The sequence below is a fragment of the Schistocerca nitens genome, chromosome 4 (genome assembly GCF_023898315.1).
Source record: "Schistocerca nitens isolate TAMUIC-IGC-003100 chromosome 4, iqSchNite1.1, whole genome shotgun sequence".
Lineage (NCBI taxonomy): Eukaryota > Metazoa > Arthropoda > Insecta > Orthoptera > Acrididae > Schistocerca > Schistocerca nitens.
Window position 1 is genome coordinate 123,828,188 of NC_064617.1, and position 16,580 is coordinate 123,844,767.

The window sequence follows — 16,580 nt, forward strand, 5'->3', positions numbered from 1 at the left end:
TGTATAATACAAATGCAGATAAGCGACTTTCAGGCGAATACTGTGTAAACAATATTTTACTACTAGATCTTAAATGAAAATAATAATAAATATGGATCGCATAAGAGATAGCAAGAAACTGTATGTTAACCAAAAGTCTTCGTTCAAAAATTCACAAGATGTACGAAGAAGAAACTTTTTTACTGCGCTGAAAACAATAATATTTCCCGGTTGTGAAGCTATTGGTGTAAAATTACAACGTTAGGACAATTATTATATCGATACTATTTCTAATATCCATGCAACAGTTTGTTCGTTTAAATGTCTCTGATCGCGGATGAATCTATATAACTCTGTGGTACCTTTTGTTAGGGAGGAAATAGTTCCAGCTAAGGCGGAGTTGTGTCGTGTTTTCTTGTTTAGGAGCAGATAATCGTTTCTTTTTCGAAGTATGTATTTCAATATATTACGTTGTTATTATTTAAGAAACTGTGTTTTATTCTGTCGCCAGTAGATATTTCGTTAATGTTGTAGCATTTCTCAACCGAATAATTCAATTTCAGATGCCGAATATAAAACTGCAAAGCTCTGATGGCGAAGTTTTTGAGGTTGACGTTGAAATAGCGAAGTGTTCAGTAACAATTAAAACCATGTTGGAAGATCTTGGTAAGTAGAAATAGTTACTTCGTCTATTAACGTCCGGTGCTTGCCATACCAAAAATGTCCGCTTAACGTCATTGTGAACTTACCGACAGTATTAAGTAGTAGTAATTGACAGAGGAAAAATCAATCTGTAATGCGTAGCAGTTAGTTATGAAATAGTTACAGTATCAGTGTAGAAAGTTGAGTCGATGACAGATAAAGATAGCTATTGAGCGTCCTGCAAACTATAATGGCCTTGACTTGTAGCTTACTGCTTTACACATGAGCTAGTGTCAAGTTGTTCACGCCCAGTATCAGTGTATTGTGGAATCCGGTTGTGCTTCAGTCTCGTGTTAAGCCACTATGTCCCTGGATGACTCTGAATCACCTCTCGATTAATTGTAAGGGTGACGCTATACTGTGTGATCGGATTGCGCCACCCTGTATAACTTCATCCAATTAAGATAAATCTCAGCGTTACGGTTTAATCTATAGTCTTTATTGCTAATGCAAGCGTGTTGGGTGTGTAATGGAAACGATCGGCGGAAGACTAACTCTTGCTAAATCGAAGGTTAGCACCTTCCGCCTACGCCGTTATTTTGAATTGTAGTTACAGCGGTTTAGAAATTTGGCGATGTAATCGATATTCGTGACTGTGGCATGATCTATGCATATACTTTAAATTTATCGAGCTCTGTTCTTGATTTAAGAAAATGTTGACATGGAGCATTCCGTCGCGTAGCTCATTCGACGCTTTGGTTCGGCTTCTCTTTTTTTCCCCGCCGTTATACTCCAATATACAGCACCGTAATTGGTGAGCTACAGACGCCTTTTTCTGTCATGGGGTTAGGACAGGAAAAAGGTTGCGATCTGGAGTTGAGACTACATCATTCGACCCATTCAGAATTAGGGTATGCCAGAGCTGAAAATGTTCCAGGTTATTAAGTTTCTTAAATATAATATTCATGTCAATTGTTAAGTTAAAATAATAGCTATCAGTTCATTCTATTAAGACATTTGGGAACCTTATTCCACGGTAATTAAGATACTGCTTGTTAGTATTGTCAAGATTGTAGTGAGACTGACTTGTCTCTATGAGAAATTTCTTTTGTGGCGATAATGTGTAAGAAACTGATAATCGTTACGAAGTTTCCATCGCAAGTTGAGTGTTTTCCTTCCACTTTAGAGTAGCAGCAATACGGTAACAGAGCAAATCTAGTTCTAAACAAAATATGGGGCCTACATACTTTTTTTTTAGGAAAGCTTCCACTGATGTATTTCTGATGGTACCTAAGCTACCATCTGCACTACTGGGTCACATAGACAAATGGTATCCATGATTTGGTCAGAAGTGTATCAGCATTGTTGTAAACTTTGTAATATTAAGGATTTTTAATTTGTTGTAAGATCTCCTGGGAAAGGCTGGTGGTGTAGGAAAATAATTCTTTTAATTTTTAAATGTTAATTGAGTCTCCTGATCCTGATTATTTGAGTGATGTGGCTGCATAGGTTTGCAAACAAAGATTGAACAGAAGACTGCCGGTACTTGTTCACATCAATGTGTAAAGTGGCGAAACTAATCTGTACTGCAGCCAGTGTTCTAGGTTCTGTTGGTTGATGTGGCATGTAAACCACAAGTAAATTATGCCTGTTTATGCCAGTGTGGCAGTTAAGGCACTACGGTTAGGAGACAGTGGCTGTTATCGTTGAGTGATGGTTTTTCCCATTACTATTTTGAAGGAGAACTTCATCCAAAAGCCTAAATATTTCCAACATTATTGCTCTTTATGTCCATTGGCAATGCAGTGGCTCCTATGTGGTAACTAGTAATGTCATTTCCATATTGTTGTCCTATCCTGGACTTCTCCACTTTTTATTTATTTATTTTCTAAAAGTGTTTGTCTTAATGCTAGTACATAGGGCAGGTTCCAATTAATCAGTGAAAGTCTAGTTAAATACTATTAAAATATGCTGCCTCACCTGCAAGCCCAGCCACATAATTCGAGCATTAATGTTACTGTACAGGATGGCAGGTGGAAACCAAATTGAGTTGGCTAATGTGGTGTGAGCTTACAGGAAGTAGCATACTAAATTAGAATTCAGGAATAAATTGCAGAGGCAGTGAAAGCTGTAAATCATTACATGTCTTCTAGCATGCTATTCATAACATAGCTATATTAAGCGGCAGCTGCGGCATCCACAATATACAACCTCAAGATTTCACTGCAGATGAAAAATGTTAACTTCAGAGTTTTATTACATTAAAACTATATCTAATGGGCTGACTTGAAAATGTAACAGCTTTCATTTTTGTATAAGTGAAATACCTGGACTCCAGCAATGTAATTGATGTAGGTATATTAGTTGGTGTTTGGATTGTGGGTTTTGATAGTTGGCATAAAGCTGAAAATAGTAGCTGTTAAAATAACACTCCAATAAAGCAGTGTCCTAAAATTTTGTGAATTATGCAAACATTCTTTTCTCACAGAATGAAATTACAAATGTGAGGGTGTTCCAGTTATCTTGATGTGAAACTGGTACATGAAAATTGAAGGAATGATGTGGAAACAGCACACATTAGCTGGAACTCCAGAGAGACTTGAGTAGGAAACCTTTGAGTGGAAAAGACATAAGTTTTTAAAGAAAATATGCAAAAATGAATTAAATGAAAAGCTGCAATAGAAGTTACACTTGTTGAATCTTCTATTAGGAAAAATAAAGCTCGGAAGAACTTCCTTGTGAAGAGTTGGGTAACCTTCCAACCCCAGACCAAAATACACTTAAAATCAGTTTTAAGAATCCAAATAAAAGGTTTTGTTCCAATGAAATTTTTCAATATATTTAAGGCAAGTAAGAGTGAAGACAAAAGGTGAAAGATAAATTCGTCCAAAGGAAGTGTGCTGGGGATTTCCTTCCTCTTAAAAAGGACTGTATTTGTTGCGATAAATTACAGTATTTTACATTTTGACCTACCCATCTGGTCAAATGTCTCTTACCTACGCCCTTGACAGCATTTAATGCGATAATTTTCTTAGATTGTGGATAATATAATTATTTTTAATATTGGACCTTATGTGAGATGGCTTTGGCTATGCGGGCCAAAAGTAAATGGATTAAATTTCCATTGTCTAAATTTTTTGTAATTTTGTTGCTGTTGTGGGTAGGCCTTAGTCATCAGAGTATTATTTTACTAAGTTTCATAGTCCAGGGAAAGTTTTGCATGATAAATTGCAGTGATAGTCATTTTCCATTCACACAACAAATTAATTAGTTCATAAATATGGCTGCATGCTGGACATTTTTAAGTAATTTTTAAAATATGCAAATGTAAGTTAGTAATTCTTACCTGCTGCCTTTGGCACATTACAGTAATTAAGAAATCATTCAACAGAATAGTTGTCAAGACAAAACTTCAAGTTTTCAAATTTTGCTTTGCTGTCTCAGCCATTATATCACTGGGTATGTGATACAATGCAGGAAGTACAATTTTTGTGTGTGCTAAAGAAAACCATGATGTAGAGTGGTGAACATTCCTCCTTCTGGTATTTAAATAATGTATATCATTGTTCCTTTCGAACTGTGGCAGTTTACTTACAACAAACATCTTGAGGGGACAAATATAATGTGAAGCAGTAGTCAGATTGCTCAACTATTTAGTTATGTACAGGAGGATTGTGGGTGAGCACTACTTATTAGTCTCAAAGAATATTTGTGACAAAAATTCTATTTCTTTAAAGATACTCACCAGATAATCATTAAACATGACATTATTGAATGAGAATGTGCATAGTGTCAACATACTGATTTCTCTTCTGAAGAATTCTAATGATTGTGCAAATGTGTCTGAAGAACTAAGTTGTTTTAGGACATGGCTTCGCAAAAGTTTTTCCAGTTTACTCTCAAAAACATGGACATCTTATTTTATCCTCATCATGATTGTACTACCACCTGAGTTAAATATAACTCGCAGGAAGTTTTCTCTTCGGGCCACGTGATATAAATAAAACTCGCGAACATTTTTCCATTTACAGCTCCGTGGTGCAGTTGTAACTCGCAGGAACATACTGTGACTCTGTGTTGTAGGTTATGGCCCCAGTAACAAAGCATGTTCGTGGCGTACGGTTTTAAAGAGCTCAAGAGTAGTTACTGACATTTGAATTCGTGAGTTATATATAACTCACATGGCTCTGTCATATTAGACTTTACAGCTTTTCATTATTTATTTATTATTTGGTTTGGCATATTACTTACACAGGAGATGCAAATCGCATATAGTTTTATTACGATTCTTCCACTCTAACTGCAACAACTATGAAACTGAAATAATTTGGGTCATTCCACTTTGTTTCTCTAAGACCTGTATGCACGGTGCTTTATGCAGTTACTTTGCATTTCTTGACAGCTTCCTCTCATCAGAATTCATTTTTTTCGTAGCACACTGTATACCTACGTCTGGCTGCTCCCATGTTCAAAAGTGCACAATCTGCAGGTAACTCGGAGGCTTTAGTGAGAGAGATGTCTCGGGCTCATCGGCATCTTCTGTATGGAGTAGTCTCAAGTCACTTCCTCTTTGAATTCTGTGATTGAGATCTTGTCAGTAAATCACATGGGCATTTACCAGTGTTGACCCTGTCAACAATTAAATTCCAAGCTTCCTGTACCATTTCACACCCCACCTTAGACAGTGCAAGTAAGACCTCATTTGGTCAGAAAAATCTATAAAAGACTTTGATTATAGTCAGTTATCATTGCTGGTTTTTTATTTGTGCCCTTCCTGGTTTGAACTTCGGCTGCTTCTTCTCCATGGACATTACTCAGCATCAGAACATCCCTCTTATCTTTCCATTTCAGTACTACTACGCCTCTGGTACTTTCCTTCACTTCGTTCCCCCTTCTTCAGTTTTGCCTCTACATCATCTTGTGGATTCAGTTTCCTGTATAATCTTAGAGTACCAACTAAATGTGTTGATTGTTCAAGAAGCTGGTGTGCTAGATGAACACTTGTGTAAAAATTGTCTGTATATATGAGTCTGCCCTCGTTTAGTAATCTACTTGTAAGCTTCATAACCACAGAAGTGGCAAGAGGAAAACCAGGATTTGCATTCTTCCCACAGAAAACTTTCATATTCCAGGTGTAAAAACTGTTTAGACAAAGTTTGAACAATTTAATTCCGAATTTATGGCGCTTATTCTCTTTATACTGAATGAAACTGTCTTCCTCAAAATGGCTCAAGTGTTTTGTCAATGCAAACTTCTTTCTCCGGCACAACTGCACTTTGAAATATCTGCAGTAATTTAGTGATAAGAGGTTGAATTTTGAATAAGCGGTTTTACAGTGGGCACTGGTTATCTGAAAAATGCCACATACATAAAAGCAGTTCAAAATAATTGCGTGACATAACATTTTTTGCATTGTTGTAATAGAGCATATTTTTTGACCAATAATTTGGAATCCTCAGTTTTACATTTAGTGACATCCATAAGAAAAATCCTAAAAATTGTTAAATTTCGGTATTGCTGAAAACTTATTATGCTTGTATATTGGGCCGATGGTGGTTTACATATAAGAAACAATAGGGACATAACATTGAGCTTTGAGGAACCTCATGATTTTCACTTGGCCTATATAGGTTGAATTGCTAAGTACATTTTCCTGTCATTTTGTTGATAGATATCATAATCCGCTGGTTGTCTGTATCATCACTCTCGTGAAACCTAGTTATGTGCAGAATACTGTTATTTGCAAAATCAAATGCCTTTGATAAGTTGCAGAAAATACAAACTGGCACTATTTTATTTAATGGTTGTGGTATAGCAACTCTTCTGAAACAATATTGTAATTTACTGACGACATTATTGTTGCTAAGCCGAGATGCTACTGTAGAATACCCCAGCACCTCAAGTTCTGGAAAATTTCAGCAGTGAAACAGATCGGTGAGTGTTGACCCTTCTATCACCTTACTTAGAGATGTTTAACAGCATACTTCAATCACTCTGGAAAGATGCATTTGAGTTTCTGATGTATTGCAGCGTTCAGGTAAGACTAGGATTATATGGGACAAATCTTCAGTAGTCGATTGGAAACACCGTCAAAACAACAAACATTTTCAAGAATGTATAATTTCCTTAATTTCAGAAGGGAAATTGGTGATGCTTGCATATAATTGAAGTTTGACATACTGCTGTGATATTTATATTTTTTTAAGAACTGTGCCTTTATGCTTCCTATTATGTTTAAGAAATGACTATTAAATATTTGCTATCTGACTAATCATTTAGGGTACTTCCATTCAGTTAGGTAGTGATATTAGCCTGTTCTATGGCTAGTTGCCCTGCCTCATATCGCACACATTTCCATTTTCGTTTTACAAGATACTTTAATCCTAGCGATTTTTGGTTTTTACATGGCTGTTTAATGTTCTGAGTAGCTTACATGAAGTATTTAAAAATAAGTTGAATTTTGTGTTAGTGTTTGGTTCAATATAATTTCACCTCAGTCATCTTTCGTAAATTGTCCTTAAAAGGGAAATGCCCCCATGGAACTACTACTCCTCCACCTTCTCATCATCTTTACTGATAAGAGGGTCCGGTAGACAGCCTGTCAAAAACTGAAAGCAGATCAAGCATGAAAACAAGAATAGTGTACTGATCTGTGAAGGAATAAAAGCAAAAGTAGTTTGCCTTGTTAGGAACATTTGTCTTTGAATCATTATTCTGATACGTGCTGAGGATTACTTTAAGGAACCGTTATTTATCCTAACTGTCCATCATGGTCAGACAGAGCATGCCACTTAAGTTTTTTCTTTGAGCTTCACTAAAGAAAACATCAATTTGGGTCATGTTGTTTGTATGCACCTGTTACAGTTACTAAAGTCAAATTGTAGGATCCAATTGTTTACAGATGGTGCTCAAATAAGCACTGGATGTCTTGCCTTTTCAGAGTTCTGTAAAATATGTTTCTGATCCCTGTGTAATATTGTGCTGATTGTTTTCACAACTCCAGTTGCAATTTTTAACAGGAATGGATGAAGATGATGAAGAAGTTGTTCCTCTGCCAAATGTGAACTCTGCAATCTTGAAAAAAGTGATTCAGTGGGCTACTTACCATAAGGATGACCCTCCTCCACCAGAAGATGATGAAAATAAGGAAAAGAGAACAGATGATATCAGTTCATGGGATGCAGATTTCTTGAAAGTTGATCAAGGAACACTGTTTGAATTGATACTGGTACGTATACTGTCTACTGGCACATATTTCTGCGAACTGTTGCAGTGTATTTGTGGTCATGTTACTGCTTGTAATGAGACAATGGAAATCGCAGGTTGGAATGTCAGCAATCTACAGAAAAGATAGATCTGTTTACCACAGAGATTGCATATTAAGTTGCAGGCACAACCAGCAGCTACACATTGGCAGCCATACCCCTAGTTAGAAAAGACACACTGTGTGCATATGGGGCATGAACAGCATTTCCAGTAGCTCAGACTAGTATCTTCTGGTCTGTGTGTTGCCTTTGCTGGTTAAGGCTGTTGTTGAAAACTTATTAGTGTCTTGAAACTTCCTGGCAGATTAAAACTGTGTGCTGGACTGAGACTTGAACTCGGGACCTTTGCCTTTACCGGGCAAGTGGTAGAGTACGTGCTCGTGAAAGGCAGAGGTCACGAGTTAGTCTCGCTCCGGCCCACAGTTTTAATCTGCCAGGAAGTTTCATATCGGCGCACACTCCGCTGCAGAGTGAAAATCTCATTCTGGTAATTAGTGTCTTGTCTGTCTGCAATTTAACATGTCATCTTTACAGTATGTAGCAGTCTCTCTTCCTTGGATTGTTCTTGGTAACGGATTACCTGGACTAGTCACGGACTGATAAATTCCAGCACACAGGCTGTGGGATGTTAAACCATCTTCCACTTTCTATGGTGATTTGGTGGGGGGGGGGGGGGGGTGAAGGATGCAGGTAGCTGAGTGGGGACTTGTGCAGCAATCAGTGTGTGCATGTTAAATAAATGTAAATTGACCTGATGTAATAACACTTAGTTATCAACTCACTTCCTTGTTACGTGCAATGGTTATAATTGATTACTTATTAAGTTGGAAAGAATAAAGGGCTCATTCCTTACCAAGTGGCCCAAGAAAAAAATAGTTGGTTGCTTGACCTCACCAGAAAATTCCATAGTTGCTCGGTGAATTTCCTAATGTTAAATGGGCTAAAACATTTTTAAAAAGTTATCATTTAGAAACAGCCATTTTTGTTTCAGGCGACAAGCATTATTTCATATTTACAAGTACGTGTGGTTTCTTAAATTATGTGATAATGGCTTGTCTTGGACCTTCCAAATGTGAAGCATTTAGTTCACCATACCCTAAACTATAAAGTAAAACCATGATCTCCTAGCTGAATATGCTCCTTAGTACATTTTTAATGGCTCAAAGTTGTTGGTTGCAAATTGAAAAAAAATCAGTTTTTGAACAGTAATTTTTCAGAGGATTAATTTCTGAGCCTTAATACTTTGTGCTTGTATATTACATGCTACAGGTAATTTTTGTGGAGTATAAGAGGTGAGCTTATGCTTAAAAATACAAGAATAAGATTCTTGTATTTTTCATTCTTTGGCATACATCTTCATTAAGGGAACAGATATGGATCTTAAAATTACTCTGAAAATACATTTTATATCAAACTTAAGTATGATTTTCAACTTGGAGATTAAATTGTATGTTGGGGAAACAATTACAAAAGAGTCAAAAATGCACTTCTTAATATCTCCACTGTCTATACTAATGGAATAAAGTACATAAATTTAATTTCATATGTAAATTATGTGATGGATTATTTGTTAAAACAATCATCTGCAGAAAGTTTCAGCAGGGTAGCAGACAGCATCTGCAAGTATGCACGACAGGCTCACAGACAAGCCTGTCATTCTGCCCCTCCCCCCCCCCCCCCTCCCTTACCACCAACTTGTTAACTTGCTCAGTTGAAGGTGAGCTCTTGAAGTGTGCAGTTAAATAAGTCTGTTTTTCATTTTTATTATTAATGAAGCTTGCTGTAAGAGTAATTGTTTCCTAAAGACATTAATGATCAGTGAAGAAGAAAGTTTTACTTCAGAGTTAACTCACAGGTTAAGCTTGAAAGTACCATGAAATAAAGAACTTAAAGAAACTTCATCTGTTTCTGGCTCTCAGTCTTCCTCGAACTCTTTCTTAAAAAACATGAGCAGCCTATACCAAAAGGCCTGAGAGAAATAATGTTTGATCAGTGTAAAAAGATAATCCTTTTATCAATATAATACCAGGAAAGTCGTTCCGTCAAACATGTTTTTCTAAGGTATTTGCCATTAACAGAGAAATGGGTGGTTATAGTTCAGATAAGAATTTGACTTATCAAAAACTATAAAATGTGGATTTAGTTCATGAAATCCTGGGTGTATCGGAAAACCAAGTGAAGAAGACCTTTTACAGTTATTGCAAATATTGAAACTGGCAACTACTGTCAGAATTTGGAACTTTCATTTCAAAAGAAAAGGTGATACAACCACATAATTCTAAAAAATTTTCCACCTAAATATGATTTGATAGAAAAGCTGAAAATGAAACATTGTGTTTCAAAGAGGATCAAGTTATCAGTTTACTATCAGATCTTGGAGTCAAGCAAAATTAGTGACGAATTTAATGTCTGAATATTTAAATTAACAAGGCAGTTGGTAAAAGAAGTGCTATTTGTATTAAAAAAAAATGAAGTGCCTCTAACTTCATTAAATGAAAAACACTCGAAAAAGTTATTATGCTGTTATCTGCATAACATTTGATGCCTGGCAAAAGGATTGTTCCAGCGAAAGAAAATAGTAATAAGGTCCAGAGACAAAAAGATTAACATTGTGTGGCTTAAATGAACTATTAACAGACTTGGAAAATTCCAATATTAAAATTGGAAGGTTGAATTTTCATGAGTTGAGACCAAAATGGTGTATTGTTGCAGGGGCATTTGGCACACACAATACTTGCATTTATATCATCAGAATATAATTTTGAAAATAAATGGGATCCAATCTCAGTTGAGTGTAAACCTTTAGGAAGTTTGGGTCTACAGTATTGACAGTTCCAGTTGCATGATCACGGGAAAATGTCAGAACTGTCCAGGCAAACTAACTTTACTTCCAATGTTTGAGTAATCTGAAGACGACGATTTGACGCCTTATAGTATAGAATACAAATAATGGGTGACACAAATGTTAATCACAAAACCAGAAGAATTTTGTGAGCTGTTGGTAGCTAATTGTGAAAACCTGAAAATGCATAATTTTATTGCCAAAGCACAGGGCAAATTTTTGAAAGCCGAAAACCAAACCTTGGCAGTTGATAAATGCTTAATTCTTGCTGACTATCCTGAAAAATGTTTGTTCAAGGTGAAGTAAAAGAGCACCATTGGGTAAACACAGGCCATAGTGCATCCATTTGTGTTCTATAATAGTCAGACAATGGAAAATCCAGGGTGGAATGTCTAATAAATGTTACGAGGAAAATTGCTACTCACCATATAGCGGAGATGCTGAGTCGCAGATAGACAAAACTGATAATTGAAGCTTTTGGCCATTAAGGTCTGCGTCAAAACGCACACGCACACATACCCACACACAAAGCTGCAGTCTCGGGCAGTCTAAGGTTTGTTTCCTGATACTGCAGTTGAGTGCGAGTTTGCATGCATCTGTATGTGTGTCTATTGTTGACGAAGGCTTTAATGGCCGATAGCGTTGTCTTTCTTGTTGTGCGTATCTGCGACTCCATACCTCCGCTGTATGGTGAGTAGAAACTTTCCTTCTGACAATATTGTTACTATAATAGTCACAGTTTGGCATAGGTGACTGACCACCTTGAACACAACGCTATGGCAGTACATGCTTTTCAACTGCAATTAACTACATAAAACTGCACTACTCTTCCATAAACTGATGAAACTTCTGTGATGTTGTGAGCCAAAACAAACCAAAAGATGTGGACTTCATACAGAGTGCCACTTACTTAAATCATGCCATGGAAACAATGCATGTGATGGTGTTTGGGATACAACCAAGTAAGCTGTCTGCAGCGAACCTATGACATCCAGATCTTGACATCTCGAGAAATCTTTAAATTCTGTAAAGAACACCTAAAAGGACTTATAGACATATTTAAAAAATAGAGGAAATAAAAGTACTTTCTGCTGGTGTCTTTGAGGAAGGATTCAATATTTGTTACAGATTAGAGGTACCTGATGTTACATTGTTTCATACCTCAGCCACACAGCTTGCTAAAGTGTAGGTTCACATGAACCTCCCTGATAGTTAACTTCATCAGTGTGTATAACTTGTACCACTCAGACATCAAAATGAGGACATAGTGGCTTGTGTGTACTGTGAACAATGGTGGATTGCTGAAGTTAACATTCTTTGTCAAAACAGATGTGCATGTTAAATTTTCCACCCACCTGGACCAAGGACCTAATTTTTAAAAAAATGCATGTTAAAAATGTGCTGAAGCAGTCTTCCCTGGAATTTCCAGCTGCATCTGGATGAACTTATAATGTAATACCCAGACTGAATGAAGAAATTTATGTTCCGTTAGCACATATTAACTCGTATTGTTAATTTTTTTTTGCTTCCCATTGAATTTCAAACATTAAATTCATGCTGAAGTTTGATATCAGAATGGTCTATAAAATATGTAGATTTTAGTTTTCCTAACAAAGATATTGCAGGCCAAAGAATGAAAAAGTTCGAAAACTATTTTTAAAATAGTGTATGTGTAAGCATACTATACAAAAAGTAAATACTTTTCACTAATATATTGTTAATGGCTCAATCAGCTATGTGATCATGGTTATAATTTATAGTCTACTTTGTGGAACTAAATGCTTATCATTTGGAAGATATGAGGCAACCCCTACAGAATAATTTTTTAAAAAAAAAACCAGACACTTGTAAATGCAAAAAATACTTGTGGTCTGAAACAAAATGGTATGTTTTCAAATGACTAATAAAAATTTTTCTCTGGGGTGATTGAGAAACCAGTCCTGGACTGTTAGTTATGGATTAACCCCAACGTAATTTTGCATTTAAATTGAAAATAGGTTGTATTTTAGCTTTTCATGCATTGCTGTGTAATTACAAAGGACAGCTCATCTTGACCAGATATTTTGGTAGTAGACCTTCTGTTGTGTAGGTTTGGACAGCTAGTTCTTGAGTAGCCGCCAATTTTGTAATATTTACCATATAATTTGTGTAGAATTTATTTTGTGTATAACTAATTCGCTATAAATTCTTGGTGTTGAAAACTGATTTTGGCTGTTCAATAAATGTTACTTCTGCCATATTAGACTTCCTCATGAAACAAACAAATATTGATAACATGCATTTTTGGATGCACTTTTTAAATATTTAAAAACAACTCATTTCTGGGGAAAAATGCTTACTGCCTTATTAAAGAACTGTGAACTAAATTAGGAACAGTTGCTGGTTTTGAAGATAACTTAATTCTGAATGTTAGTTTATGCCATATTTTTTTTCCCCCTTGTTCAGCTTTTTATCCTTAAAGTGTGTACAGTGCTGGATAGTAATAATGCATTAAATTTTTTTTTAACTTATCTAGGCAGCAAATTATCTCGACATAAAGGGTCTGCTTGATGTCACATGCAAGACTGTTGCTAACATGATAAAAGGCAAAACTCCGGAGGAGATACGCAAAACCTTCAACATAAAGAATGATTTTACTGCTAGCGAAGAAGAACAAGTCCGCAAAGAAAATGAGTGGTGTGAGGAGAAGTAAAAAGATTGCTCAAGTCACTTAAAATTTTATTTGAATTTATGTATACACAATTGTAATCTCCATCTTCTCCCTTCTGTTAATTGTACCTAATCATATGCTTCTGATTGTCCAACCACATAAACTTCGTGCATACATTTATTGTTAATGACATAGTGTATCTTAACACAGATGTGCTGCCAAGTCATCATATAAAGCTGATTAGAAAAGGCTTTGGCAGTTGTACATTTAAGTACACTTACGCAAATCCAGGGTTTTTTCCTCTTTATTTTGGTTATTGCAAAATAAAAGTTCCTTTAAGTGTATGACCTCAGTATTTATTGTCAGTTGTAAAATGTATGTGAAGTAGATTAGAGAGAAATCTGTTATAGACTGCATTTTAATAAAACCTTGCATAAAACCAACTCTGCATTTTCTTTGGTACTTGGTGTGAGCAAATTTTATTTTAAATGTAATAACCAGGACAGTGCATCTGGAGTTACTTGCCACAGTTTAATTTAAACTAAAAAGTATAGTTGAATAGTTGATCTTAGAAAGTTTGTGTAGACTAAGCTTGTCACAGTTTAATGATCTGTTTTAATCAGGTTGCTCTCTCGAAAAGAAATTCCAACATCTTTAAACTTAAGTGAGAATATTACTAAGGGTTGTGTAATAGAAGCACATTAAAGGCAAGTTTGTGTATTTAGCTCTAAGGAAATCTTCAGTTTACTTGCTAAATGTTTGTCGTAGTGAAGGGAGGTTATATTGTGGATATAAAACTTCTATGTGGTGTATTCTGTGTGTTTTGTTTACTATTTATTAATGTATACTATTGACATATTGAAATAAACCATTGTGGTGAGAGAATGTAAGTTAAATTATGTTAAATAAATTCCTTCCTTTAAAACTGTTTAGTAATAAATGCATGTACTGCATAAAAATGTATTAAATACATGCATGTTGATGATTTGATATATTCTGGTTCGTATTCTGTGAATTTGCAGTGGGTTTCATAAAATATCTAAAATGAAAGTGCTTTTGCCAAGTCTCCAAAATTGCGTTATACTGATAACTTCCATAGTTGGCATAGTGAAAACACTGACGCATATCATGAAATCTGGATTTCTTCATTTGTGGGGTGACAGTTACACTAGAAACATTTTGGTCTTACTGCGGAACACTGCCCAATTCATTCTTGTAAATTGGTGGTGGAAAAGTCTAATCAAAATTAAATTCTTAAATAGTGAATTATTGATACACAAATAGAAGAGCAATGTCTAGATAAAATCATAAAATGTCATTGGGGGAAAAATCCCTACAATGTTAATACTGGCATACTTTTAACTAAGCATATAGATTTCAATTAATTTGGCCTGCTAGAAATGACAATACTTTATCTTTTTGTTGGAAGTTTCTTCTACTTTAAGCAAATCCAGATCTTCTATGCTTTTAAACATGTCAAAAGTAAATTTATTTTCCCTATGGTGCAAAATGTAGCCTTAGAGAAACATATGTGTTGTACGGCAAAGAACTTCATGATGGTGGCTGACAATTGCACAAGTAATTGCTTCGCACTTTCATGATGGCAGTGCATTATTACTGTACATTTGTTTTATTGAACTTAACCATTTTCAATCCTTAAGTGAAAACTAAAATTGTGGTCGAAGCTTAACCAGTGGAAAAATTGAGAGCATCTATTAATTTAAAGGGGTGTTCCCCCCCCCCCCCCCCCCCCCCCCCCCGCCCCCAAGCCTTCCACTGGAACTTTCTGCTTGTGACAGGTCAGCCTGAGCATTTTTAAATCAGTTCCCCCCCCCCCCCCCCCCCACACACACACACACACACACACACACACACACACACACACACACACACACACACACACTCTCTCTCTCTCTCTCTCTCTCTCTCTCTCTCTCTCTCTCTCTCTCCTGCAAATAATTGTTTGAAGCCAGCTACAGATAGGACATTTGGGAAGTGTTATCATGCAGTGTGGGAATGTCGTCGTTGGGATTTGATGTGAAGGAAATAGCTGTTGCAAGTACTACACCTTATAAGAAGTGACTAGTATAGTGTGCCAAAATCCCAAAGGTCGCAATGTTTGTTTGGGGGTGTGCCCTGTTCAAATGCCTGGACTATCTGAAGGAATACACGGGTGGAGTTAATAAATTTGATCAGTACTTCTTTGTATAGTTGTTTGGAAATTGTGAAGATGGTAATTTCGTTAAAACTATTGTCAATGGCTACATTTTATATCAGAAAATATTAACACAAGATAATAGCAATTTCAAATTTGTATGTACTCTTTTAGTTGAGTAAGAGCACCGATAAACTGAGTGTTCTATATGTACATACACACATACATACCTACATAACCACCACTGCTGCTGAATTCAAATATCAACTAGTTAGCACACTTCTGGGATGAATAATTGTAGGGAAAACCAGATTAGATGCCAAAAAGTTCTGGAACCCAAAAAATGCAGAGCTCTTTCTGAGGAGGTACTGGAAAATGTTAATTTTATGAATGTTGGCCATTGCCTTCCAAAAGGGAGCAGATGACACTGCATATTGCAATACTGAAACATGCGCAACAGTAAACTACTTTGTGTGATGAATGGCAGCATGCTGTAAATGTAGAAAAATATGATTAAATGTAGATCAGTAGGGGGAAAAGGTCTTGTAATGTTTGAACACAGTACTAGCGGTGTGCCGATTCAATAACCTATATTACTTAGCTACACTGTGGCAAAGCATTATGAAATGGTAAGAGTGTAAAAGGACAATGGTAGGTAAGGTGAATGGTTGACTTTTGTTTATTGGGAGAGTTGTAGGAAAGTGAGTCTACAAAGCAGGCCACATATAGAATACTTCCGACCCTGTCTTTATAACTAATGGTGCTTGGGATATCTACCAGGTCAGATTAAAGGAAGACACTTGAAGCTATACAAAGGCATGCTGCTAAGATTCAATCAGTGCAGGAATACAGGGACCCTTACGGGTGTCTTGCCCCAGGAAATTTGCTAAATTTTAGATGGAAAAATAGGGAGTTTTAAGCATGTAAGTCATATGATCAACATTAGAACCCTGAAAACTAGACTCTTTGGTAACTCCCCACTCTGGGAAACTCAACAAGCCTGACATTTTTTGGCTTTGGGAAAAAAGGGAAACAAAACATAAATAC

At 36.1% G+C, this 16,580-nt stretch overlaps 1 protein-coding gene across 1 annotated transcript; it reads left to right on the top strand.

Moving 5' to 3' along the window:
- Window positions 1-301: 301 nt before the first annotated feature.
- On the top strand, window positions 302-14,274 carry LOC126251923 (S-phase kinase-associated protein 1). Its single transcript, XM_049952672.1, has 4 exons — window positions 302-428; window positions 543-645; window positions 7,641-7,849; window positions 13,244-14,274. The coding sequence occupies exons 2-4, from the start codon at window positions 543-545 to the stop codon at window positions 13,418-13,420; spliced, it is 489 nt and encodes a 162-aa protein (XP_049808629.1). The 5' UTR covers window positions 302-428; the 3' UTR covers window positions 13,421-14,274.
- The last annotated feature ends 2,306 nt before the right edge of the window (window positions 14,275-16,580 follow it).

Bases quoted from the DNA above. Each gene is read 5' to 3' on its own strand.
- LOC126251923 (XM_049952672.1), top strand. From the start codon at position 543: ATGCCGAATATAAAACTGCAAAGCTCTGATGGCGAAGTTTTTGAGGTT. The intron at 646-7,640 runs GTAAGTAGAAAT...AATTTTTAACAG, and splicing joins AACCATGTTGGAAGATCTTG to GAATGGATGAAGATGATGAA. The intron at 7,850-13,243 runs GTACGTATACTG...TAACTTATCTAG, and splicing joins CACTGTTTGAATTGATACTG to GCAGCAAATTATCTCGACAT.